Raw genomic sequence first — 24,743 nt, forward strand, 5'->3', positions numbered from 1 at the left:
CGTGCTGAATACCTGAGGTATCTGACATGCTTGACACCAGAGACCAGTGCTGCTCAGGCAGTCTCATCCATGTCCGCATTTTCATCTTTGCATCCTCATAATCGGGTTGCACAAACAAGAGCAAAAAATGTCGCAGACGATGACTGCCACGAGCAACCCGACGCACACGTCCACGGCACCGAGCGTCCTTGAGCTGCGCACTCTCGGCGGCGCAGACCCCTCGCCCCCGGATCACAACGTCGTCTCTACCAGTCTACAAGAACAAGGACTCGTATCGTCTGCCAGCCAGGACGTTGGCGGAAGCGCGCCGCCCCCGGATGCGCAGAGTGTAGTTGAACGATGGAACTACCCCCGTGACAATATTGGCAAAATGGCCTTTGCTTTCGTGTCGTTCATTGTCGCTGGCATGAACGATGGCGCTATTGGCGTATGTATCTGCAATATCTCCGATGGATCGAGTCCCTTGCCGTCATCATCAGCTTACCTGTAGTTGATTTTTCTAGCCATTACTGCCCTATGTAAGTCGACGGGAACCATTTCTTGGTGGCAACGGGGCTAATCTAGGCGTGCAGCTCGAAGACTACTACGGTCTCGGTAAAACAGTCATCTCGCTCATCTTCTTGACGCCCTTTATCGGATACTCTGTGGCTGCGTTTACGAATGCACGCATTCACGTCAGATTTGGGCAGCGCGGAATCGCCATCATGGCGCCGCTGTGCCATCTCATCACATTCGCCGTCCTTGCGTCTCACCCACCCTATCCGGCCTTGGTTGTGGCCAACGCCATTAGCGGGTTCGGAAACGGCTTGACGGATGCTTGTTTCTGCGCATGGGTTGGCGCCATGGACAAGGCCAATACGATCCAGGGTTTCCTGCATGCCTGCTATTCGCTCGGAGCGCTCTTCTCGCCTCTCATCGCCACCAGCATGGTTGTCCAAGCCCAGCTTCCGTGGTTCAATTTCTACTACATCTTGGCAAGTATCAAATCATCACATCTAGCAGCTGTTTCGGCTGACCAAATGTTCTCGGCAGGTGGGCATGTCGGCGATTGAACTCTGCGGCCTTTCATACTTCTTCTGGGATAAAACGGGAAGTGTGTATGAAGCAGAACACAAGCGAGAAAATCCCGACGCAACAGGCGCTGGCACTAGAGAAGCTATCAGATCACCCGTTACATGGCTATGTGCGCTGTTCTTTTTCGCCTACATGGGCGTGGAAGGTATCTACTCGACACTGGGAAGCCAAGACAGTATCATGCTAACAACCACTACAGTTGGGCTGGGAGGCTGGGTAGTCACATTCATGTTGAATGTCCGCCACGCTTCAGCTTACGCTTCCGGTATTTCCGCAACCGGGTTCTGGACTGGCATGGCCCTCGGTCGTGCCACTCTTGGCTTTGTGACGGAGCGGTTCGGCGAACGCCTCTGTCTGACCATCTATTTGGCCACGTGCCTCGCTCTGGAGCTTCTGTTCTGGCTTGTCCCCGAGTTCATCGTTTCGGCCGTCGCGGTAGCGTTCTTGGGCTTTTTCCTGGGGCCCATGTTCCCTGGGGCCGTCATGGTCACAACGAAACTGCTGCCAAAGCGAATCCATGTAAGTGCGATCGGGTTTGCGATGAGTATGGGCGGCACGGGCAGTGCCGTGTTTCCATTTATTATCGGTGCTGTTGCGTCCAAGAAGGGGGCTGCTGTCTTGCAACCAATCATTTTGGCCCTCATTGCAGTCATAACTCTGGTGTGGCTTAGTTTCCCGCGTATCAAGAAACGCGATTGAAGAAAGTCGAAGAATGTATACCGTCACTTCTATCACGATGCTGCCTTGATTTTAATTAAAATGTTTCCATATATAATACAAAATTCTCGTAAAATTCTAAATAAATGACAAGAAACTGGTACAAGTATAGTGCAGTGACATGCTAGGACTGTCACTCGACGTGATCCATGTTGGTGCCGTCAACCCGAACACCGCCCTGGGGATCGCCAGCAATCTTGGAGTGCTCATCGTTTTGCGCAGCAAGCGCCTCAACATCGATACCGGCTTTGCGACGGATCTGTTCCATCTGATCAGCGTCGGGTGCGACCCATTCGGCGCTCTTCCAGGGCGTGACACGCTCAAGGTACATGGTATCAATTTCCTCAATCGTACGGCCCTGGCCTTCAATGACGAAGAAGTAAATGACAAAGCCAGCGACAAAGTTGCAAGCGGCAAAGACGTATCCGTACCGGTAGTCGATGGCCCCGGTGATGAAGGGCGTGAAGAAGCCGATGCAAAAGTTCCAGATCCAGTTGGCAGCAGTGGAAATGGCCATACCCTTGGCACGGTACCGGGAAGGAAAGAGTTCGGCCTGGATGGTCCAGATCATAGGACCCCATGTTGTGGCAAAGCCAAGGATGAAGAGCGCGGCAAAGACGATGAGGACAATACCAGGCGTGGGGGTGTTCTCTGGGTTGTTGTAGTCCAACGAGAAGTGGCCAACGGAGGCAAAGATGAGGAAGCAGATAAACATCCAAACTGAGCCTGCAATGAGAGACTTTCTGCGACCAAAGTGCTCCACGATATAGAGGCCGATAAAAGTGACAAGGAAGTTGATGGTGTTGAGGATGATTTGCGTGATAAAGGAGTCGATGTTGACGGATTTAAAGATGCTCACGCCATAGTAGAAGAAGAAATTCGCGCCGGTGAGCTGCTGGAGAGATTGAAGGGCAACTCCAAGAGATAAACGATACAACATGCGCGGTGCTTTAAGCATTGACGTGAACTCGGCGATGTGGCCCTTCTTGATCTTGGACTCTGCGTGCAGCTTGCTCTCAATCTCGGCGACTTGGGTGTGGACAATGTAGTGATTTCTGGGGGCCCCGTGGACGTCGCACAATGTTTTGATCGCTTCTTCTGTTTTTCCTCGTCGGTAGTCGAACCGGGGCGTCTCGGGGAAGAAGAGGATGCCGACGCCGAGGACGACGGTCCAGATCCAACCGAGGCCGATGACGATGCGCCAGCTGCTGGAGTTGTGCATCTGGTGGTGGTAGGTGCCGAAGTTGAAGCACGCGGCGAGAAAGATGCCCATGGTGATGAAGAGCTGGTACGCGCAGACCATGGCGCCGCGGATCCACGCCGGCGCCGTCTCGGCCTGGTACATGGGCACCAGCAGACTCAGGGCGCCGACGCCGAGGCCGGCGACGAAGCGGCCCATCATGATCTGGGTCCACGCCGTGTCGGCCGAGATCTGGATGACGAAGCCGACGGCGGTCATGAGGGCCCAAAAGGAGATGGAGGGCCGGCGGCCGAACCGGTCGGCAATGGGGGCGGCCACGAGGGCGCCGATGAGCGTGCCGATGGAGAGCAGCGAGACGATGAGGCCGGACCGGACGCGGCTGAAGTAAGCGTTGCCGTTGGAATCGAGCTGGCCGAAGCGCGCCAGAAAGTCGGGCATCTCGAGGAATCCGGAGATTTGGCCGGTGTCGTAACCAAAACTGTAGGCATTGTGGTCAGCGGGACGGCAGCAGGAGAGAATTTGGTGGTTTGGGGGGGGTGGCATGGATGACTTACATCAGACCGCCCATGGACACGAGAATGCCCATGGAGAGCGACTTGCCAGTCAGACGCGGCAGCGGCGAGTAGTCGAGGCCAGACTTGGAGGTTCGAGCATCATTTTCCCGGCCTTTTTCGGAATTGGGATTGTGCTCGTCGAATGTGACGGAACCGAGTCCCATCATTGTGACGGTTGTGGGCTTCCTTTGGTTCGCTGGTTGATGGAGAGTTGGTCAGGAGTGACAAAGCGATCCAAGAATAATCTGGGGAACTAAGGGTGCACGGAAGCTGGGGAAGGATAATGGGAAACCGGGGATAAGGGAGTATTAAATAGGATGGGGGAGCATTGCATGGAGTGGAAGCCAACAGCCCACTAGGAGGGTGCAACTGTTGCGGTTGCAAGTGGGATCAACTGAAGTGTCGCATAAGAAACTCCGAGAGCCCGGAAAGTCAGAATCTAAGAAGACTAGATAAATTTCGCAGACCACGAGACCGCTGACAGACTCAATCCAGTCCGCCTGTGTCAAGACGTCATGATTGATATCATGCCCAATGGCCATGATGTGGTGGATCAAAACCGTATGTCCGGCGATGCACCAATTACAAAACCTTTATCCCCGTCTAACTCGTTATTATTATTTCTGTAAGCCATTACTCGATAATTGTGCGAGCAACTCCCAAGTCTGCGGCAAATTGACATTATTCGGTCCTTTTCCTTTTTCTGCTGTGCGAATGACGTCGCGGTCGAAAGACATGGGATCCACCACCATCCCGGCCTGCCGGAAACGATGGTTTGGGAGGTTGGCAGTTTGGGCTAGTTAGGCGTAGGTAAGCATGTCTCATCTGCGGTCTTTTCGGTACCTTGATCATTCAGCAGTGACATCCGACACCGCCTTCATTGATCACATCGTGACGTTGGCGGCAATTACAGCTGCTAACCTTGTCTCGGCCCTAACATCAAGAGCCCATCGCGGCTAACCGAGCCATCTGGGCCCAACTAGTCAGATAATATTCATTTTTATCCCGGCTTTCACTCAGGGCGCTCATGTGTAGGGCTTTTTTTTGCATACGTACCTGTTTTCTTCTACCCAATTTTGCGCAATTGACAGTCTTTCCGAAGCCGTTTGGTGGGTTGGTGGGCTGCGCCGCTGTCGGGGGTCCAGAATTATTTACGGGCCGGCAGGATCGCCATGGAGCCGGCGATGCCGCGCCGGCCAATGTCGTCACCAGCTTACAAACGGCGCCACCCCGTCTTTTCTACCCGAGTCTTTCTCCCGTGCGCTGACGGAGCTGCAAAAAAAAAATTACTGGAATCAGTCGGGCCGTTACAGCGCATGGCACCAGAGGACCTACGAGCGCCGTTGCGCCTGACCAGGATGCACGCCGCTTGTCCCGGCAAGACGTGACGAGATGCAAATGTTGAGCGTTGTGCTTGTGGTCAATTCCCGTTGCAGATCCCCATCACCTACATAGACTTCGAGGTTGGTGCAAATGCTGCGTGATCTGTATCTGCCATGTGGTGCTAAACTAAATACGCTTCTATCAACGCCAGACGAAAATAATCTATCTGTCTTGGCAGCTTTCCCAGTGCGCCGTGCCCGTCTATGCTTTGCTCAATATCATATATATATGCTGCAATGCTTCTTCGGCTGAGATCGTGTATGCTTCTTGTTCTGCCCTCCTCTTCGTCGACTTTCGCCTTCTAAGATGGCGATTGCATTCGTCTAAATCGCAGGAATGTGCCCCTCCACTGAGCTCAACGCGGCCAGATTTACCTCACCCAGTCGTTCCAGCGCCAAGTGACCCTTTTGGTCGGAGAGTAGCGTGACACACTCAATCACATCCTCTGGCTCCAGCAAGTGCCATCTGGCCAGTGTAACCTTGGTGCTTGGGCCGACAGTAACAGTGAAGACATGGTTAGCATCCAGCACAGAGCCAGAAACTCCATTGAGGCTGCGAAACATATCTTCGTCCGTAAAGTCATCACCCGAGCAAAGGGCGAATTCGATTCTGCCAGCATTCTCGTTTCCTTCGCTGGCAACTAGACCGGGGTTGTGGTAACGATCGATGAGGCGCTTGACGATCTCCCCCTTGTTAATGAAGGTTGGCCGCACCTCAATATTTGCTTTGCCAGCCATTACCTCCACATCCCACTTCTTAGCCACTGTGTCTTCCACTTCCTTGTGAGCCACTCGTGACATGTGTAAGCCTTGCTCAGGGTCAGCAAGGCGATAATGCCACGTGATAGCGCATCTTTTTCTCTCAATGAAGGAGCCTAATGAACGGCGTCAGTATTGCAGTTTCGAGTCACAGTGAAAGGTTATCAACGTACCCGTGACCTTGTCTGTATATTTCTGGAATACATCGATCACCTCGCTTTGCCAGCCCATGTCAAACTTGTCTGCCAAATTGATCCATTCTTGCGAGCCAGGATCTCTCATAAAACTACCGTGCTCTGCGGAGAAGCCGAGCTCGGGAATGTGACCCAAATGCTGGGTCAGGAACTCCTGATCTCTGCCTGAAATGATCCAAACCGAGTTGCGGGGGTTGGAAGCCAAAATTTTGAGAGATTCGAGCAGTCTCCTCGAAGGGACAGCCGCGCTTGGCTCTCGCACAATAGGCGTAAGTGTTCCGTCATAGTCGAACATGAAAATACGCTTCGAGGCTGCGCGGTATTGTGATAGTAGTAGGGTACGGTCGAGAAGTGGCGTGGCATACTGGATAGAGTTGTCACCAAGCACGCTGTGGATTCTCCGGATAAACTTAGTAATCCACGACTGGACAGTCTGCGTTGTGACATGCTCGTATAGTCGGCTCTGCATCTTAGCCCGGGTCTCATCAGGCATGGTCAACGCCCCGTTGATCTTCTCGGCCACGTCAGTAAGATCCCAAGGGTTGATATGGATAGCGTCGCTTAGACTGGCAGCTGTACCGCTGAATTCAGACAGTATCAGCGGGCCATGTCCGTCCTTTTGACAGACTACATATTCCAGGCTGGTTGTATTCATGCCATCCCTCACTGACGTAATGAGGCCAATATCGGCAGCTCGAAGTAGGGCAAAGTATTCGTCCTGGTTGATGTACTGAGGGTAATGCTGTACGGGGGAAAATCCCAAACTTCCATACTGGCCGTTTATTTGCATGACAAGCTCGTTCACGCGTGTCGAGGTCTTGTACTCCCCATCATCCTTGTCTACTACCTTGTTGGTTGGTGATGTGACTTGTATAAGGACAACCCTCTCCCTCCACTCCGGGTACATTTCGAGGAAACGATCGAATGCTTGGAATTTTTGCACGACTCCTCGAACACTGTCAAGACGGTCTCGACCAACTATGATCTTTTTCCCGCCATACATTTTCTTCAAGGCGTCATACTTTGTGTCAACAGAGGATGCCCACGCCAGCTTTTCCACTTTTGCAGCATCGATGCCGATTGGAAAAACGCCAACCTGGACTCTACTTCCGTAAGCATCAACTCCAAGAGTGTCGGAAGGAAAGCCCAAAATGCGGGTGCAACAGCTAAGGAAATGGCGCGAGTAACTGTAGGACTGGAATCCGACCAGGTTGGAGCCGAGGATGCCTTCTAGAACCTCCCTGCGACGAGGAAGGCAGCGCAAGAACTCGCTACTGGGAAAGGGGCAGTGCAAGTAAAATGAAATGTACATGCTGGGGACTGCTTGTCGAAGCATGCTAGGGAGGAGCATGAGGAAGTAGTCGTGGATGATGACAATGTCGCCTGGCTTGTATATCTCGACGATCTTGGCGGCAAACTTTTGGTTCATTCGGTAATAATCAGCCCACTGTATCTTTTCTTTCCGGCCATCGCTTGGCTCATGCTGCTTGTAGTGAAAGAGGCTGTAGAGGTCGTGGTGGGCATAGCCGCGCCACCGACCCTGATCGCGCAGCATTATTCCCTCTGGAGTAATTTCATCCTGGTCCGCAAGCCACACAGGAACAGTTTTGATAATTGTATCATTGGCAAGTTGGTGCTCTAGGCGCTCCTGGTCTGCCTTAGGGAGCCAAAGTCCGTCAACTGTTGGTGGAGTGGGAAGTTGCGCGACCCCGTCGACGGGAACCGGGGCCGAGAGAGGGTTGAGAGAGGAGACGCCGACTGTTGTGTTTCTCGGTGATAGGGGCACAGGTTCGAAAGGTTCGAGGGGAGAGTCGATTTCGCCTGTCCAGGAGACAACGGTGTGTTTGAAGGGATTCGCGGAGGAGGAGAGGTAGGCGAAGGAGTCGAAAAGAGCAGACTGGCCGCCGCGGGGTTTGAGTCCCTGTGTAATGTAAGCGTTAGATGGTGCGAGGAAGAAGAGATCATCTCTTGGATTGACATGAATTTGACTATGGCGCAAGCAAGCAGGGGTAATGGCAATAGAGGCATTTAGAAGTGACATACCCAGTCACCACCCTTGCGGTAGGTTAGCGCATGCGGGATGTTAAAGGCCGCGGAGATGATGGTGCCGCTGAGAGAAAGCTCTGGGTTGGCAGCCAAGATCTCCGAGAGCGACTCGCGGCGAGCCATGACGAAGGAGTTATGACCGTGAGTCGCTTGCGAGGTTGGACAATGGATATGGGCGTTCTGCGATGCGGGGGAGGGGAAGCGAGCCACTGCTGGCCGCCTGTATCGATAGCGAGAAGTTGGCGTTGAGGGGCAGAGTGCTGATGTCCCAGATCGTGCGGGAAGGTCTCCGAAGTTGACAAGACGGGAGCATGTGCAGAGGAGGGAGGCAAGTCTGGGACAAGGCAGCAGGAGAAATGGGATGGAAGCGATTATTATAAACTAAGTTCACATGGACCAGGGACAATGAGAGATAACAGCAGGCGGCGTGTGTGTTGGCGCCCCTCCCAGGTTGAAGCTAACAATGGGTTCTGGCCCCGGCGAGCGAGCGGTGGCTTGGAGAACGCTGGAGAGTCGACCCGGCAGCGCTGTAACGTCAAAGGACAGCAGGAACATTGAACATTACACCTTCCATGATAATTACAGTGGCGTGAAGCCTTGTGACGGGGGTTCTTCAGTGAGCATTTTCATTGCCTGTGGGCCTTGCAGCCTGGGCGAGGGCTAGGGAGGGCCTGGCCTGATCTAGCCCGCCCTGTCTGGCTTTGCACTTTGCACGGGCCTGGCCGGAAAGCCACCACGACGCCGCTAATGCATAAGCTGTCGCTCTGATAGGTTCGTGATATTGGAGTAAAAGCTTTTGTGCAGACTTGAATCTTCACACGTTGGCGCGCCGAGGAAGCGGATGGTGACGTGCTGTACATTGACGGGCGTAACAGGACGACGTGCCCGAACGCCTGTTGTCGGCTTTAGAATTGCGGTGAGCGGCATAAAAGTCCTTCCCTCGAGGATCATGGTAATTTTATTTCCGTACCATGGACGAATGACTCTGATTTACACTCCAAAGGCGCAACAAAAGTTGCCAGCATCGCCTGCGCCTTTAATAATGACCGGTGGGACAGCTCCTAGTTACCTGTCTGCGCATCAACACTGTCCGGAACTTGACCCCTGCAGCATAGTGGTGTTACCGTTCATTTTATAGTTACACTGCGGGATAAATTCAACTATGTACATAGAAGATCTCTGCACCAAAATACTATTTCTGCATACCTACGGCACATATACATGCATGGCAGTATGCAGCGTCCGCATCTCAAGTATGAACAAACTACCACTGGATCAAGGTAACGTTTGGTCGAGATTATCAGTCTATAAGACCCCTGTAATGTTCCAATGTCATAGACACATCTCATTTGCAGACCAGGAACCAGGATCAGTAGCCACGCCAAGTCCGTCCGCTAAATTAGTTCACACGAGATCTCCTGGCAAACCATCGGCGCACGTGACTGTGCCTTCCACGCGTTGGCACTGACCAATCAGCGGCCGCACGCCTGCCCGCGCCATCCAGCTCACTTTGCTGCTCCTGGAAAACCATCGGCTTCACCTCGCTTCAACCTCAATTCCCGGACATCCGCCGACAATCAGCCATCGCCAGACACACCCGGTTGGAGAATCGCGCCCGCGATCACTCGTGCATCATGTCTGCATCTCCACCACCGCCTCCGTCTCCCCACACGACGGCGCACGCATACGCCAGCAATGGTTTGGAGATTTTGCAGGCGGCCAGCGATGCCGCCCAGGCCATCCAAAACTCCGAGGCCCTGCAGCATGCCGCTGCCCAGGCCGTCGGCCAGCAGCAGGCCGTCGTCGCGCATCATCTCGGCCCCGGCGCCGAGATGACCTCGCCGCACATGGTGCCCGGGCAGGGTGCCCTGATGCGCGATCCGACCATCAATCCCAAGCTGACTCGTTTGCGACGCGCGTGCGACATGTGCAGCATGCGAAAAGTCAAATGCGACGACTCCAACATCCCCTGCCGGCCTTGTCGCGAGCTCAATGTCGACTGCACCTACCACCGTGAGACGAAACGTCGTGGGCCGCCGAACAAGCACGCAGAAGCTGCCAAGGCCGCAAAAAAGGCACGGCATGAGGGCGAAATTGATGGCTTCTCCGCCTCGCCATCGCCTCATATTGCGGCCAAGACGCTACTGACCATTTCGTCTGACGCTGTTCTTGACGCCGAGTCTATAGCGCCGATGCCAGTTCTCGAACTGCTTATCGACGACTTCTTCACCTATGTTCATCCCCTTGCGCCGTTTCCTCACGAACCTACGTTCCGTCAGTCCTTTGCCAACCGAGAAGATCGTACCCGTCCCGAATTTCTTGGTCTGCTGTCCAGTATGATTGGCGCACTTGTCGCGTCTTTTCCTCGCTGTGTCAGAGAGCACCTCAAGTCACAACACAGCATCCACCTTTTTCCAAAGGCAGTGGTGATGGTGGACAAGTGTCGTGACATTGCACTTCATACCCGAGGCGCCAGGTGGCCCATCAAGCAACCCAAAACTCTGGATGACGCCATGGCTAGCTACTTTCTGGGTCTTGGCGCGGCATACACCATTCAGTTCAATGTCGCTCGTGTCTTTCTTTCCGAAACTCTTACTCTTATTCGCGAGCTTGGCTTCACGCGACCCAAGCACCAGGGCGAACAACCAAATTTCGGACACGAGTCCTACGGGAACGAACCTCTCCCTTTTAATCACATCAAGGATCAGATTGGAAAGAGAATATTCTGGTGCTTGCTCCTTGGTAATAGGTAAATCCTCCCGAAACTTGGCTATGCAAGGCAACTACTGACGAAAATTAGATCATTATTCCAGCTCACATCGCATAATGACATGGTCATTGCACCATCCACCCCGAATCTCCCATACCCTGCATACCCTGAGAATGTCGACGACATGGGCATTCAAGCAAATGAAGTAAATCACCAAGCTGACGGCACGGTTACTTTGCTCACTGGATTCCGCTTCGCCATTGATATATATACCACGATGAACGGCATCGTCAGCCTCGAGCTCGCATACGGTATGAGCACGCTGCCATGGGCTGATCAGCGCATTCTGCTACGGGACGGCCTGATGGCTGCCAAGAGCATCATTGATAACCTGCCACCGGAACTTCAGTTGGGCAGCTCCAGTGCCGAAGCGAATCCACTGGCGAGCCTGGACGAGTCCGGCATGCAATACGTCCCGCCTGTGTGGCCCAATACGCAACCTTCGCACGATTTGCGTCATGCCATCAAAGCCCACCCTGTCCGTCGTCGCCAGCTGCAATACGAAATCCAAAAGGCCAACATTTTTGTGTCCCAGCTCGCCACACGGTCCTACTTTGTTGAGCTTTACTTTGACCTGCGCGACGTTCATTTAACGGAGCACGAGGGGGCCAACCAGTCCGAGGACAGCAAAGAACTACTGGTGCACGACGATGGCGGCGACGACAAGGAAATCTACGAGCTCATGTCGACGGAGCGCGAGCTCATTGTCCAGAACCTGTTGATGGTGCTGGGCTGCATCTCGCAGCGCAACCTCGAGCCCAACGGGCGCTCGCTCGTCGAAAAGATTCGGCAGGTCGCGTCGACGCTGCTCAACGACGCGCCGCACCGCAAGGGCCCGCTGGCCGTCAAGTCGGAGGAGGCCCTCGAGCAGCTCATCGATGTGCTCATGAAGCTGGAGAAGACGGGCCCCACGGGCGAGACGAGCAACGCCGGGGTTGACGCGCACCACATGACGGCCGAGGATGAGGACGCGGAGCTCGGCCACTGGGCGGATCTGAGAGAGTACCAGCTGCGCTTCGCGGCGGCGGGCGGCTTCAACGGCGGATTGTAAAACACACGAGGCAGGAAAGTTCTTTTTTTTTAAACATGGGCTTTGTACACTACTCGCGGGGCAGGTGAAGAGATACCGGCGATATGAGCAGGGAAGAATGTACTATTTATTTGTAATACCTGCAGACGCGTTGAACGCATTGTTGCGCCATTTGATAGCTACGGTAGAAATGAATCACGCAAGTGCCACACTGTAAATCGTCTGGCAAAACTGAGACTATTCAAGAAGAGCATAATCTACTCAAAGGGGATCACTCGCACAGAGCTCAAGGTTTCGTCAGATGACCACGGTATCAAGAGAGGCAGTTGCACAGAGGAGGATGAAATAAAAAAAATCAGAAGAAAAATTCTTTGGGTATCAATATAAACAGTATTACCAGTTCGCAAGCTGGACTCCGGGTTCATTCTTTGTCCTGCTCCTGGTAATCATGATGGGAGCCACTATCATGACGTGAGTCTTGGAGACAGGTCTTTATACTTCGAAAATCGTGGACAAATGCAAAATCGGAAACTCGTCAAAACGTCACGCAGCATCGTAAGTAGCTCACGTTACTCATACAGCAAAACCTTCATGTCCATCAACCGCTCGTAACGCATAAAGGCAAAATCAAAAAAAAAAACAAAAACTCCCACCGTAGCATGTCCAAAAAAATCATAAGGTCATTAGAAGAGGATTCCACAGCACTTGACAGTCAAGGACAGGCCCAATGTCATTTTAGTAAGCTGTGGCTGTGGTGCTCTCGTTAGTGGCAACAGCAACAAGAGCGTCAAAACGGCTGTTGGCAGGACGCTCCTGCTGCTGTGGAGCCGGCGGCTGCTGTTCTCGCGCAGGGAAGCCAGAGAATGCAGTAAAGTTGGGATGCTCCATCTTGTCAACTTGCGCGGCTCTGTTGTCCTGCGTGGGCGGACCTTCCCTCTGTTGTGCGGTAGGACCATTGTACCAGCCATGGCGCTTAGTATCCCGACTTGTCGCAAACGATGGAGCTGACATAGTATGCTGGTGAAGAGAACGCGATGGGGGTGGGCCGTAACGCTCACGCGGTGGCTCCTCGAAGCGAACATGGCTATGTACACGCTCGCCTTGGGCTTGAACTGCCTTATTCGCCTCAGCAGCCCAGCTGCCTGCGCTGTCAGTTGGAGGAGTGCGGTGCCCAATATCAAGCCGGTTGATACCACGCTGAAGACTAGCATCGTACATGTTCAGGTTGCGGCGATCATCCACGGGGATAGCGTCCAGCTGTGCGTTGGGCATACGACGCTGGTAGGTCTCGGGATCAACAGCCATTGGGGAATGAGTGCGCCGGGGCGGCGTCGGCGGGCGTTGCGGAAGAGGGTCGAAAGATTCGATTCCAGGTAGTCGCAAGTTGGACTGTGTATTGGCCGGCGTGGCCATGGGTGGTGGAGGGTTCGGATGAACAGCGGACTGTGCATTGAGCGGCGGCTGCTGACCGTTTAACATGCGGCTATCTGGATGCCAGGTGCGTCTGCGCCAGCCATCATCTGGACCATTGCTGGAAGTGCTGTCGCGGCGGCCAGACCACCCTGTGGGGTGTCCCGCAACGGAAGGGACAGAGTTGTGATTTGGCGGTGAGAAGGCGCCGGCATTCGAGCTGTTTACGAGCGCTGGGCCAAACGAGAGGCGACCAGGAGGAGGGGGTCCGTGGGACTGGAAAGGAGCAACACCAGAGGGCACGCTTAGGCGGCGTGCTGAACTTCTGTGGTCAGGCATGTACATGCTTTGGGACCGAGAGTGTGAATGTGCTGAGGTTGTCGGAGATCCCACGCCAGAGGGCCAGCGTGGACTACTTTGGGCGGTAGAAAAGCCGGCTGACGTCGGAGTGCTGAAGTCGCTGGGAGAATGAGGCCTGTAGGAGTAGTTGCTTTCAACACCACTGCGGTATGACTCAACTGACATCCGGGATCGTGGATCCGACATGACAAGAGGTGGCGGCCGGCGGCGATCTGCGTGCATCGGAATTCCATACGACGAGCCTATCGAGCCTATCGAGTTGATGCTGGATGTCGATAGTGACTTGGAGTGGCCGCGAGAGGGTCCACCAGCGCTGCCGCTGGTTGATGCTCGGGCTCTGTTGCCAGCCTGCCGAACTCTATCGGTGCGCATTTGACGCTGGAATCTAGAACCGGTGGCGGCGAGGGAGTCGTTGGGAATGTCTTCGTTGACATGTACAGTCTGCGCGTGCTGGCGAAGATTGTCGAGTCTAGAAAAGCGACGTGAACAGTGGCACTGAAACGGACGTTCTCCAGTATGTTTTCTTATAGAGCGTTAGCATGGGAAATATATTTGGGGGGCCGATCTATCGAGGCCAACGCCGCATACCTTATGTGACGGGCAAGATGCTCACTTCTGGTGAAACTTAAATTGCAGGGAGGATAGTCGGTGCAGTAGAAGCGTTGCGACTTCTTCTTCTTGGACTTAGTTCCATCCCCATTTAGACTTTCACCGTCAGATCCGCCGTCATCGCCACCCGCTTCGTTATCCGAGTCTTCCATATCAACATCCATCGAGTCTCTGTTCGGCGATGTCGTTGAGGAGGAGTTTGCATTTTCGGGGTGTTCGTGTTGAGGGTTATGAGCATCGTTAGAGACACCAAAGGTGACTCTTGTTGGTGTCTTTCCAACGTCTTTCGGCATGTCGAGTTGTGATTGAGGCGCCGTGTTAGGGCGGGGCGTGGCTGGGGACGAAGTCATGATGGCGCTTGGGTGTCTGTGGTAGTCGGTGAGATTCAGAGGATTCACTGGCCGGAAGGTAGCGGCCATCGCAGACAGAGGCGATGGCTAGGTGAAGTCGGCGTCACAGTGTGAGGAGTCGGGCCAAGGGCGCAAGACTGGTGATGTTTCCCAAGTGTTGGTGTTTGTAGCAAGCACAGCTGCGGTGAGGCTGAGAAGCGGGCGCAGTCGGCGCGGGGTGAGGGCAACCACGGTAGCAACGTGATAATGCAGCGACGAGAAGATGGTGCAAGTTTGGACGAGTGGTAGATGTATTTAGATCAACTTGTTGCAGCAGAAGCGCCCGAGACAAATGGTGAAGGAAGGCTGTCGGTGGGTAGTATGGCGTATGTCGGAGTCTGGGGTGCTGGAAGACAAAGGCAGCATGCGAAGTGGAGGGTGCCCGATGCAAGAAAGGGAAAATGTTGGAAGATATTCGTCTTTGGAATAAAGCCTGCCTGTCGTGGAGGAGGGATAAGAAGGAAGACGGAGAGAAAAATGCTGCCAGGTGTCGACGAGGTTGGCTGGGGCCGAGGGCCAACGAGGGACAGATGGATCCTTGACCCGAGATTGAGTCAGGGTAGCGACGGCGGACCAGGGGAGGCGGGCAGGATAAGCAGCAGCAGAGGAGTAGAGGAGCAATTAAGAGAATCAGAGAAAAGGCAGCGGGTGGGTTGCACGACGAGTGGAATATGTACGAGTCACGACGGATGTGCAGTTAGGATGAGAATGAATATAAAAGGGCCAGGTTGCAGGCCAGGCACAGAGATTTTAGAATGAGTGGGAGAGGTACAGGAGGTACAGGAGGTACAGGATACGGACAGGAACAGGATGCAAGATGTACTGGTAGAAAAAAGGACGGGTGCACCGTGCTTGGGGAGACGGGCAAGACGAGCGCAGCGAGAGGCAGGGGCTCAAGACTCTTACTCTTACAGGTGTGCCAGTGTGGCGACAAGTGGGTGGGCGGAGACAGGTGATGTCTTTGTGGTTGCTTTTCCCCTCGAACGCACGTCTTGGTGGAGTCCGGATCCGGGGTGGGACACTGCGACAGGCAAGCGAGAGACCCCAACCACCGCCATCGCCCATCAGCAAGTGCAAGCCTTTCAGCTTGGAGCTTGGGGCTGGGCTCTAACTACTAACTAATCTGTACATGGCTGATCGATGAAGCCACGGTGCTTGCTTGCTCTTCTGCTTTTGGCTGATGTCTTTGGACTCGGCTTTTATTCGTTGGCTGTTGGCTGGAGGAGGGCCACCTGCCTCTGCCTGCCTGCCTACCTGCTTGCAGTGTAACCGGCGAATACACACAATGCTTCAGCGGCATGCGTCTCAAGTAACAGCACACATCCCAGCAACCCGGCTGTCCGTCGACGTGGTGGCGTCTACCACTGCCCTCGCATGGCTGTGTGCCAGCTTGCGTTTCGCAGTGTAACTCTATTTCGGCCGCATAGAGCCCAACCACAGCTGCCATGATCATGACTTGTCCTCTCTAATAAAGAAGGCAAAGTGAATTCCCGCTGTAAATCTTCTCTGGTGCACTCGGTGACCTTGTGTACCTTGAGAAAAACGAGAGGCTTGTGCGCCAGAGCCCAGCTCTCCCTCTTCTTCTGTAAAACCAACGTACTGATGCACAAGGAGGTTGGCGCCATTGATATTGGCGGAGCCCGAGCCCTGTTGCTAGCAAGGGAGCAAGGGGACGACGACAGCGAGGGGGACGACGAGCCAAGGAGGGGTCGAGTGGCATAAGTGAGTGGTGAGTGGTGAGTGGTTGTGTGGGTGGTCGAGGTAATGGATGGTGGTCCAAGAGCCGCCACCTACTTTTTTTACCACTGCCACCACCGCCTCCTCCTCATGCCACTGGCGCAATGGTGATCGCAAAAGCCCGACCCAGCCACTAGTCAGCGCCTTCAGACGACTATGCTGTGTCTGTTACTCGTCGTCCAGTCCGAGTGATGAGGCACGTCGTCAGCAGATACTGGTGGTGCCTGGGGCTAGTTTGTGGGCAGTGCGCATTCACATAGGTAGGTAGGTAGGCAGCAAGGTTTGGATAAAAAGGGCCTATCCGGGCCACATCACATCGTTGCTGCCAAGAGCCGTGTGTTGTGTTTTCTCCTCGGGAGTGACGACGATATCTGCGGTGAGAAAGTGTCTGTTCCACGCCTGTTTTCAGAGCCCGACTCAGTCAGCGAGGGCGAAACGGTACTGAGTCGTAGATTTTACCACCTTGTCAAGGTAGCCCACATCCCAACAGCCACGGTATCCAATGCACCAACGTTTCCGTCGCTGCCGAACACAAAGGCAGCACAATCCAGAGAGCAGAGAGGGCGGCCTCGGGTTAGTTTGTTGGGTGACTTCACAGTGACCGACCAAGCCGACCAAGAGAACTGCTTACCTTAGTACCTGTTGCTTAGCAAGAAGGAAAAGTAAAGAAGAGGGGCAGATAGGTCCGGAGGTAAGAAGCAAGCAAGCAAGGTACAGGTCATCTGCACCAACCTAGCGCAGACTGGCCAGGTACATAACGCCCGTCAAGTGGGGGAGGGGTCGAGGGAAAATCTTGGGCCCCAGCACCTCGCTGTGGCGTTGACTGGGGCCAGTCAGCGCCTCGCTGAATTCCATCTTGCCTCCGCTCTTGCACTGCAGAGCGTCGCAAGGTACCTGTCGCCGCCGCAAGAGGCCCAGCTCGCCGCCAGGTACGAAATTCTGGTTGCAGGCACAGACTTTGGTGGCTTCGTCGACGACTTCAGGTGCCCCGCCTGCCCTCGCCACTGCCGCCATTTCTCCCCACTCGCCCACCACCTTCTCGTCTTGACATCCCCGAGCCCAAGCATCGCCGTCAATTAATTCTCCGCGCGGCAGCATTTCGCCCTGCCCTATCACTGCCCGTACCCCCGATACACAACGTCGGGGCGTTTTTCAACGCAAACCACCAATGGTATCACCACTTCGGCCTTAACCGCATCTTACATGGCTCCCTTGCTTTCTCCTGCCCGCTGCTGCCATCCATACTCCGTGCTCCTGGAGATATCCGCCCGCCAAATCTAGTAGCTATATTCCCACACAGTCTTCTCCTGCCTGCAGAACAACATCCATCACAGCCTCTGCTTGTATAAACAGCACAATGAATTTTCCTTCTATTTCCTGCAACCTCTGGCAATCCCCCATTTTCTAGACATACAAACGCATTGCACCACCACTGCACCATCCTACACACGACTGTCGTCACTGTCACACCAACCCGCAACAAACTCCCTCTCAGCCTCATCTACGCAAAACTCCGTACAATGTACTTATTACTCTGGAGAGCCCAAGTTTATCGTAACTAGCCCTATTCAAAACTAACACAACCCCTCCCTTGCTGGTTAGTGTGATGCGCGGTGTGGTTAGCATACCCTCCCTCTCCGTTTGCGGAATGGCAAGTATCGCGCCTGAATGCGGACGTGATGAATCTAGCTGAATTAAGAGACCTGCCAAGTTACAGTTTGCGATTGCCCATTTACGTATGGCTAGCCCGATGACGGGTACGAATTATACTCTTCATTGGATAGCCGCTGTATTGTCGTTTCATTCCAAAATATAGAGGGCAAAAGCGAAACACTACAGACATCAACAGCATCTTACACCTCGAGGTTCAGCATACACCTTGCATGACCAGCGACATTAGCTGTTTTCTGAACTCCTGGAGCTGCCATTTCAGTTTCAGAATTCCGCATATATTCTGGCACAAGAACGGCTTCAAGGCTATTTCCATTGTTTATCTGATAATCTGATACAGTGCTGTTACTAGCAACAGCTTCAGTCTGTTCGCGGCGATAAGCAACGGGTGAACATCAAACGTGGCGTAGAGTGAGTGAGTGGATAGCTCCCAACGTCAAAAATAGAAGGTTCCTTGCATGCCGGGCATTGGATTGGTGAAAGAGAAAGACGGTGGTTTTTCCAAAGTCAATGCCGTGCGCCATGGCCAGATCTATTCCGTTTCTGGGCTCTCCCCCCCTCGAGGTAATTTGTATAATTTACCCGTTGCAATTATAGTGCAAATCGCCAGGGGCTACCCCGATGCCCTTCTTTGCTGTGACGGAGTCCAGGACCTCCCTAGCAAGACCAGATCGATCGCCATCGCTCACCCTTCATCCGTAAACAGCGCCTGCATTCCAGTCCGGGGAAGCTTGCCGTGCATCGTCCAATCGCGGTGGCCGACGGCCCAAGACAAAATGCCTCGCCGCAAACCGAATCCCGTTTTAGGGCACATCTGCCCGCTGCGGAAGCGGCCTGCAGCATGAGTTTCATCAAGCTGCAGCAAAAACACTGGCCATGTGCTTGCACCATGTCGCGTGCACGCAGGCTCTGGACTCAAGTTGACAAAGTTTACTGTCATCGATGCGCTACAGCAGGTGTACAAGTAGCTTTCCGGCTAGGGTGTCGCACACGCACGGCTTTTTCTAACGTTGTTGAAGTTTGCTCTCGACCACTCGAGTTTCTTTTCTAGTCGCTGACGGTTTTGATTTTATTTTTCCTTTATTAATAGGGCAGCCGTATTGTATCATCGCCAGAAGCATCTCTCTCATTGACTGGATCGAGCAACCATGCTCATATGACCTACAGAGAGCCCTTAACTCTTCCTTCATCAGTAATTCGCATCGAAATTGTTTTCTCTGTTTTTACAGATGGGCCGACTTTGTCTTGGGATTTTCTTTTTCGATTTCTGGCATTCTTCTACTGTACACAGCATGGACGGCAACACCATAATGCGCATTGCTGTCCGTGGCGCATGCATGTATGCATGTAGGTCACGCTTCGCTCTGCAGCTAAGCACCATCGGCAGGGCATGAATCCTCCACCATGATCAGGCCAACCATGCCGTGCCACGCTGCCACTGTTGTTTCATGCCTTTTTCCTTTGCCTTGCAAGTTGGTCTGGTGGCTGGCTCCCCGGCGTAAATGCCATTGCCCAGCTTGGCGGATCCTCTTGTGCAACACCAGAGCTGATCCTAGCGACCGGATCAGCCTTTTCTGCAGGTTAAAACTGGAGAAGATGTGTTTCCTCACAAGTGCCTCCCGAAGTGTGCGCGTGCTGAGGAGAAACGGTCCTGCAAAACATGGTTGGTGTCTTGGGCTGAGCCCATACGCCTGTTCGTTTACAGGGCGGAGCCTGCATCTGGAAGCCGGTGACCGTGACATCGTGTTGTTCGAGTAAGATGGAAAATTGCACCACGAGCAGGCCGCCACTTGCTTTTTGGGGGTGGGTTTTTTCTCCCTGGAAGCTGAATCTTTGTAATGATAATATACCCTTTGAATATCCGTACTTCGTATTCATGCGACGACCAGTCGCAGTGGCAGGGAACAATAGCCCTGGTGATGCATCACTAGGTATTCGCCCAGCCTTCCGCCCCGCCTCCAAGGAGGTCAGAGCACGAAGCAAGCACCAGCCTTCTTTCAACTACGGCCAGGCACTTGTTGATATAGCTGCCTCGAGCTACGTCAGGGCCCATCGTCTTGACCGCCAATTACGAGTTTCGCCGCCCCCAAAGCATGTACAGATGGCACCGCGAGGAGGCTCTGTGCATCCTTGTGCCTTGTTCGTGCAGGGTTCTTGGCCTGAAGTACATATGCGGCGCGCCAGGGCGAGCTCCCGACCCAGCTCTAGGTTCGAGTAGAGAGCGGGACAGCATGAGGAAATAATGGCTTTGCGGCAGATTTGTTCTATGTGCATAAAGGCATCGCGCCCTTTTCGGTGTTTCGTTTTCCTACCGTTGCATAATGTTCTTGGCTGCAGCAGAGCAAAATGCCAGTTCTCTGACGCAAACCAGACCGTTGTCCGTAGCAAGCTGAGGAAGAAGCGCACAACAGTCATGTCAGCTTCGGCATGATCAACTCACCTGTGTACAAGACTGTGTACAAGACTGTGTACAAGACATCACAAGGATAATTCTTCTTGGTCGGGTTACTCGACTAGGACACCCTTCTGCTGACTGCTCGGGTTGCACTTGTAAGACCTCGCGTATCTGTTGAGACTCCTCACTTTATGCTGTGCAATTTTGCTCGTTTTAAGACAGATACCGATGGCAGATGGGTAAGACCAAACGCACCCCGGGGTTCACAGAATCATCATGTCTCGAACAGGCAATATGTAATTCGTATATCAATCTCAAACACCAACGCCTAGCTATTACCGAACAAATCAAAGAATAGGGCCACCATAATGTGCACAAAACGAGCCTCCGAGTGTCCTATTGAACTTTGCAACGCAGGGGCACACTACGAATGTTCTTCTAAACATCCAACATGCTGCGCACTTGCTGCGGCGGGGCCGACACAGAATTCATTGTCGACGTGCTGTTTTGCCTGTGCGCAGACTCTGGTCTCTCCGACTCGTGCCGCCCTCTGGCCGAGTCCGTGTAGGCAGGCGGCGGACCCTCTTCAAACAGTTCAGCCTCGCGGCGAGCTCGTGCGGCGTCGGCCTCGCTGCTGGGGAACAGGACGCCAGCAGCAGATTGCATGACTCGCTCGGTGTGTCTGCGCTGCGACTTGCCGTCGTATCGGGGCAGAGGTGCTGTGTCTGAATTGGAGGGATTGCTCATCATGTCTCGTACTCCGGCTCTGTCTTCGCGGGGATTCTGCGATGGTCGTCGCGGCAAGTTGGGGAGCTCGATGCCGTCATCGATGGCCATGCGAAGCGCTTCTTGTCGTATGTGCCTTTCCATCTCATTCTCTTCTCTTCGGCCAATACCGCGCTCGCCTCCGACTTCCTTGACATTGCGCATAATGCGATCGCGAAACGACACTTCTGCGTGTTCGCCTCTCGCACGACGCCACCATGCAGGCTTCTGGACAAGTCCCAAATCGCGATCAATGACCTCACCTCGCTCGCGACGCTGGCGAATAAGTTCCTTGTCTTCGTTGGGGTTGATGTATCCATAGATGATCTGGACAAGCATTATGGCAAGCGACGGTCCATATCCCCAGCCAAATTGAACGGGGACAACGCCGTGGAATCTTAGAATGGAAAACTCCCAATTGAACGACATGAAAATCTGATAGGCGATCAGGGCTCCGAGGAGAGGAATGGTACACATAAATCGGATTGGCACAGACTGTAGGAGTCCGACAGATTTGTTAAGCAAGCCGCGGTTTCGCGGTCTGTAGTGAAGAATGGAGTGGCGGAGGGAGAACAGAATCGTGAGCCAAGAGATTACGAGGCAGAACGCGCCGACCTTGAAGCGCGCACTGAGTGCCGATGGAATAGCAATAGCAGCAGTTTGTTCTGGAGACCGTTGCATTTCAACGAAAGTCCAGCTTCTAGGCACCACAAGGAAGAAGTTGAGCCAGGTCCAGAAATAGAACCAGATAGGAAGCCAGAACTCGATTTTCGACCGCCTGTCATCGTCGCGCAACACAAAGGGATTCGGGTCCACGAACTGGCGTTCTTGCCAGCTACCCCAATGCCTGACAGATTCCCACACCAGTGCCGTCGTGCCCTGGCAGAGCAAGAACCAGAAGAAGCACACGATGACAATGGGGAGTTCCTGGACGCGATAGCGGTCGACATCGACGTTTATAAACAGACTGATGAGAGCGCAGGCGCTCACAAAGCAGGCCCAGTACCACTGCCATCGCCGTCCGATCGGAAAGAATCGCTTCGTTTTCGGGAGATATTGTTTTCCATGTTTCGTCAAGAGTGTAATGGTCAGCACAAGGGCGATCCCATAGGCCACGGCGACAGCAATGCCAGCATAGCCACGCGCAGCGATGGGATCAACAGCATGGTAGCAAGATGTCGCATTGAGAAATGTGCCATTGGGAAACAACTCAGCAGGCTGGTATGGCTTGAACGTTAGGACGCAATTCGACCCATTGGACATTGTGCCATTGCTGTAATATGTATAGTTGAAGTGGTCCAACGTCGACAATGGAAAAAGGACACCGCCGAGGACGGTTTCATTTTTGCCGTTTCCAGCATCGGGCCAGTCCAGCCGGTCCCTAGCAATGAGTTTCTGTATGCCGGGCATCCTGTTTTGATGTGCGTGGTTGGAGGAATGTCGCAGTGTTGTCGCTCAGAGATTTTGTGAGGTTGGTGCTTTCCTCAGTTCGCGGTGATAGCAGTTGCTATAAGCGCGCATGAATCGCAAAGTCAACCATGTAGTATCTTGGATTGTGCTACGTACATGAAAGGCGAAAAGCAAAAAGAGGAAGCAAAAGGCGAGCGAGAAATTTCATTGCTGACGCGGAACTCGCGGAGAGGCTGGGTGGATCGGGGACCGGCAGTACCGAGACAGCAAAGAAGTGGATTCCGCAGGTGGTAATAAAAATGGCTCGCCCGGCCCAGTGGTGGGCGCTGACGGCGCTCGAATGACCTCGCAGCCATTGCTTCTGCAGCACTTTCGGGCGTCTGTCGAGCCGCTGCTAGGTAATAACGGGCTAACTAGCCACTCGAGACAGAAACACTTGGGGTGGGGCAGACGACAGCCGTCAGAACTTGGACTTGATCCATCCACCAGGGTGTGGCATAGTATTCGGTGCGTTTCTAGAGCCACGTTATTCGTCCGCTGGCCCCTCGCATCATCGCCATCCGGCCTTTCCACCGTACCGCTCCGACGTCGCAGCCTCCGAATTGCCCCTCCTCCACGGGATACTCGATCGCGGCGAAAATGGCTGCTTCAACGGCCCCCCGGCCAGCAAGCCCGCAAGACGACAATGAACCCTCCTACATCGACTACGAGACATTCCTGTCTCCTGATTTCTCCGCCACTGCTTTTGCAAACTCCCTTGTTCTCGCCACGAATAATCCCCAGGACTCGCCCCTAGATCTGTCCACGCCCCTGTCTCGTGTTCTTTTTGATGCGCAAGAGATTGATTCGCACATTGACGTCCTTACCACTCGATCGGCCATCCCCCTCTTTCAACACACAGCCTCGCAAACCAAATCCAGCAAAAGAATAGTCAACGAGCTTGATACCCAGATAAGCAGCCTCAATGGCAGCTACAAACAGCTCGAAAAGGAAGTCATCGAGAAGCATGCGGAGGCAGAGGAGGTCCGAGAAGTTGCGTCGCGGTTGTTGGAGACACTTGCCCTTGGCCAATCTGTTGCCAGATGTCTCCAGCTAGGCAAAACGCTGGAATTCCAAACCGCAGAGCTTGGAAGCTCTGGCTTCGATGAGGATCACACCGCGCTGACACGCTGTTCTTATACCTTATTATCCCTTCGCGAGATTCTGGATAGTAAGGCGCCCGGAGAGGAAGGCCACGACCTTCACAAAGTTGACGCGATTCGCAGCCTCCAGGATTTTGTGATAACGCCCGTCGAGAGATCCGTTCGGGAAACAGCTGAGCGCTATGTCCGCGAGTTTCATGTGCCTGGAAACATGACCTTTTCTCAAAGCGAGCAAGCCAGAGCAAGGCTCACATCCTCTTTCACGGCCCTATATCTGCTATCACCCACGATGGGAGTGAAGGCAGAGAAATGGACTCCTCGGCTGCTAGTACAAGTCCTCGATACGTATATAAGATCGTCCTTACAGACAAGCATTCCTACGTTGGCTCGCTCCCTTGGGCAGCTTCCTAGCCTCGACAAAGCTCTTGCCGAAGTCACGACCAAGTGCCAAACAATTGTGGCCTTGGAGCTTATCCTAGATGGAATTAAGCCACCAGAGCATCCATTGCTCGCCCTTTCGCCCCATTCCCATTTGCCGAATTTACTCCAACCTCTGCTAAGCCAACTTGAGACCGGCTCGTTAGCATCATACTTTTGGCGAACCATGGCGGGTAGCGTATCTACGCGTGTGCAAGATATTATCAACCGTGGAGGTGTTGTTGCAAGGTCACTCAAGGCAAATAGGAACCTCGTTGGCGATGCGATTAGACAAGCCGTGGGTAGGGGCTCTCAACTTCCCGGATCGTTCGTTGGACCTAAAACCAAGGCCAAACCCGACGCGAACTGGGATAGGGAAATCGCTGTCATGGTTGGTAGTGTAGTCAACAACCTTGGTAGATGATGGCACCAATTCAATCCAGAAGGTTCAACGCGCTGGCTAGTAGGTACCTACCTATCAACCTATGTAGGTACGTAAATGCTTCAGCATACACCGTGCAGCCACCTGCAGTTGGTACCTGCTCGGCCACGCTGATCGGCCTCCATAGTGGGGCGTTCACCAAGATACAAACCAACGCGCCAACCACCCCGCACCGCCCTGATGCACCCCTCCAACCCCTAATAATAAACCGAGTATTCTTCATTTCAGTACGGTCAAGTACCTATTTGCATCATCGTTGCAGTACATTT

The 24,743-nt window shown here is 53.7% G+C and overlaps 7 protein-coding genes across 7 annotated transcripts; 3 read left to right on the top strand and 4 right to left on the bottom strand.

Moving 5' to 3' along the window:
- Positions 1–127: 127 nt before the first annotated feature.
- Positions 128–1,773, top strand: CCM_01165 (Major facilitator superfamily transporter; the record flags this gene model as incomplete). The annotated part of the gene is made up of 3 exons (XM_006666322.1): positions 128–427; positions 504–974; positions 1,033–1,773. 3 exons carry the CDS (start codon positions 128–130, stop codon positions 1,771–1,773), a joined length of 1,512 nt encoding a protein of 503 aa, XP_006666385.1.
- A 151-nt stretch (positions 1,774–1,924) lies between these two features.
- Positions 1,925–3,713, bottom strand: CCM_01166 (siderophore iron transporter mirC; the record flags this gene model as incomplete). Its single annotated transcript, XM_006666323.1, has 2 exons — positions 1,925–3,470; positions 3,547–3,713. 2 exons carry the CDS (start codon positions 3,711–3,713, stop codon positions 1,925–1,927), a joined length of 1,713 nt encoding a protein of 570 aa, XP_006666386.1.
- A 1,539-nt stretch (positions 3,714–5,252) lies between these two features.
- Positions 5,253–8,050, bottom strand: CCM_01167 (Glycosyl transferase, family 20; the record flags this gene model as incomplete). The annotated part of the gene is made up of 3 exons (XM_006666324.1): positions 5,253–5,803; positions 5,861–7,802; positions 7,925–8,050. 3 exons carry the CDS (start codon positions 8,048–8,050, stop codon positions 5,253–5,255), a joined length of 2,619 nt encoding a protein of 872 aa, XP_006666387.1.
- Positions 8,051–9,561: 1,511 nt separating this feature from the next.
- Positions 9,562–11,748, top strand: CCM_01168 (Fungal transcriptional regulatory protein; the record flags this gene model as incomplete). Its single annotated transcript, XM_006666325.1, has 2 exons — positions 9,562–10,676; positions 10,728–11,748. The coding sequence occupies 2 exons, from the start codon at positions 9,562–9,564 to the stop codon at positions 11,746–11,748; spliced, it is 2,136 nt and encodes a 711-aa protein (XP_006666388.1).
- A 714-nt stretch (positions 11,749–12,462) lies between these two features.
- Positions 12,463–14,525, bottom strand: CCM_01169 (C2H2 transcription factor; the record flags this gene model as incomplete). The annotated part of the gene is made up of 2 exons (XM_006666326.1): positions 12,463–14,020; positions 14,086–14,525. 2 exons carry the CDS (start codon positions 14,523–14,525, stop codon positions 12,463–12,465), a joined length of 1,998 nt encoding a protein of 665 aa, XP_006666389.1.
- Positions 14,526–20,736: 6,211 nt separating this feature from the next.
- CCM_01170 (uncharacterized protein) lies at positions 20,737–22,473 on the bottom strand (the record flags this gene model as incomplete). Its single annotated transcript, XM_006666327.1, has 1 exon — positions 20,737–22,473. The coding sequence occupies one exon, from the start codon at positions 22,471–22,473 to the stop codon at positions 20,737–20,739; it is 1,737 nt and encodes a 578-aa protein (XP_006666390.1).
- A 639-nt stretch (positions 22,474–23,112) lies between these two features.
- On the top strand, positions 23,113–24,456 carry CCM_01171 (golgi transport complex component Cog5; the record flags this gene model as incomplete). The annotated part of the gene is made up of 1 exon (XM_006666328.1): positions 23,113–24,456. One exon carries the CDS (start codon positions 23,113–23,115, stop codon positions 24,454–24,456), a length of 1,344 nt encoding a protein of 447 aa, XP_006666391.1.
- Positions 24,457–24,743: the final 287 nt, after the last annotated feature.

This window comes from Cordyceps militaris (assembly GCF_000225605.1).
Source record: "Cordyceps militaris CM01 unplaced genomic scaffold CCM_S00001, whole genome shotgun sequence".
Taxonomy (NCBI): Eukaryota; Fungi; Ascomycota; class Sordariomycetes; order Hypocreales; family Cordycipitaceae; genus Cordyceps; species Cordyceps militaris.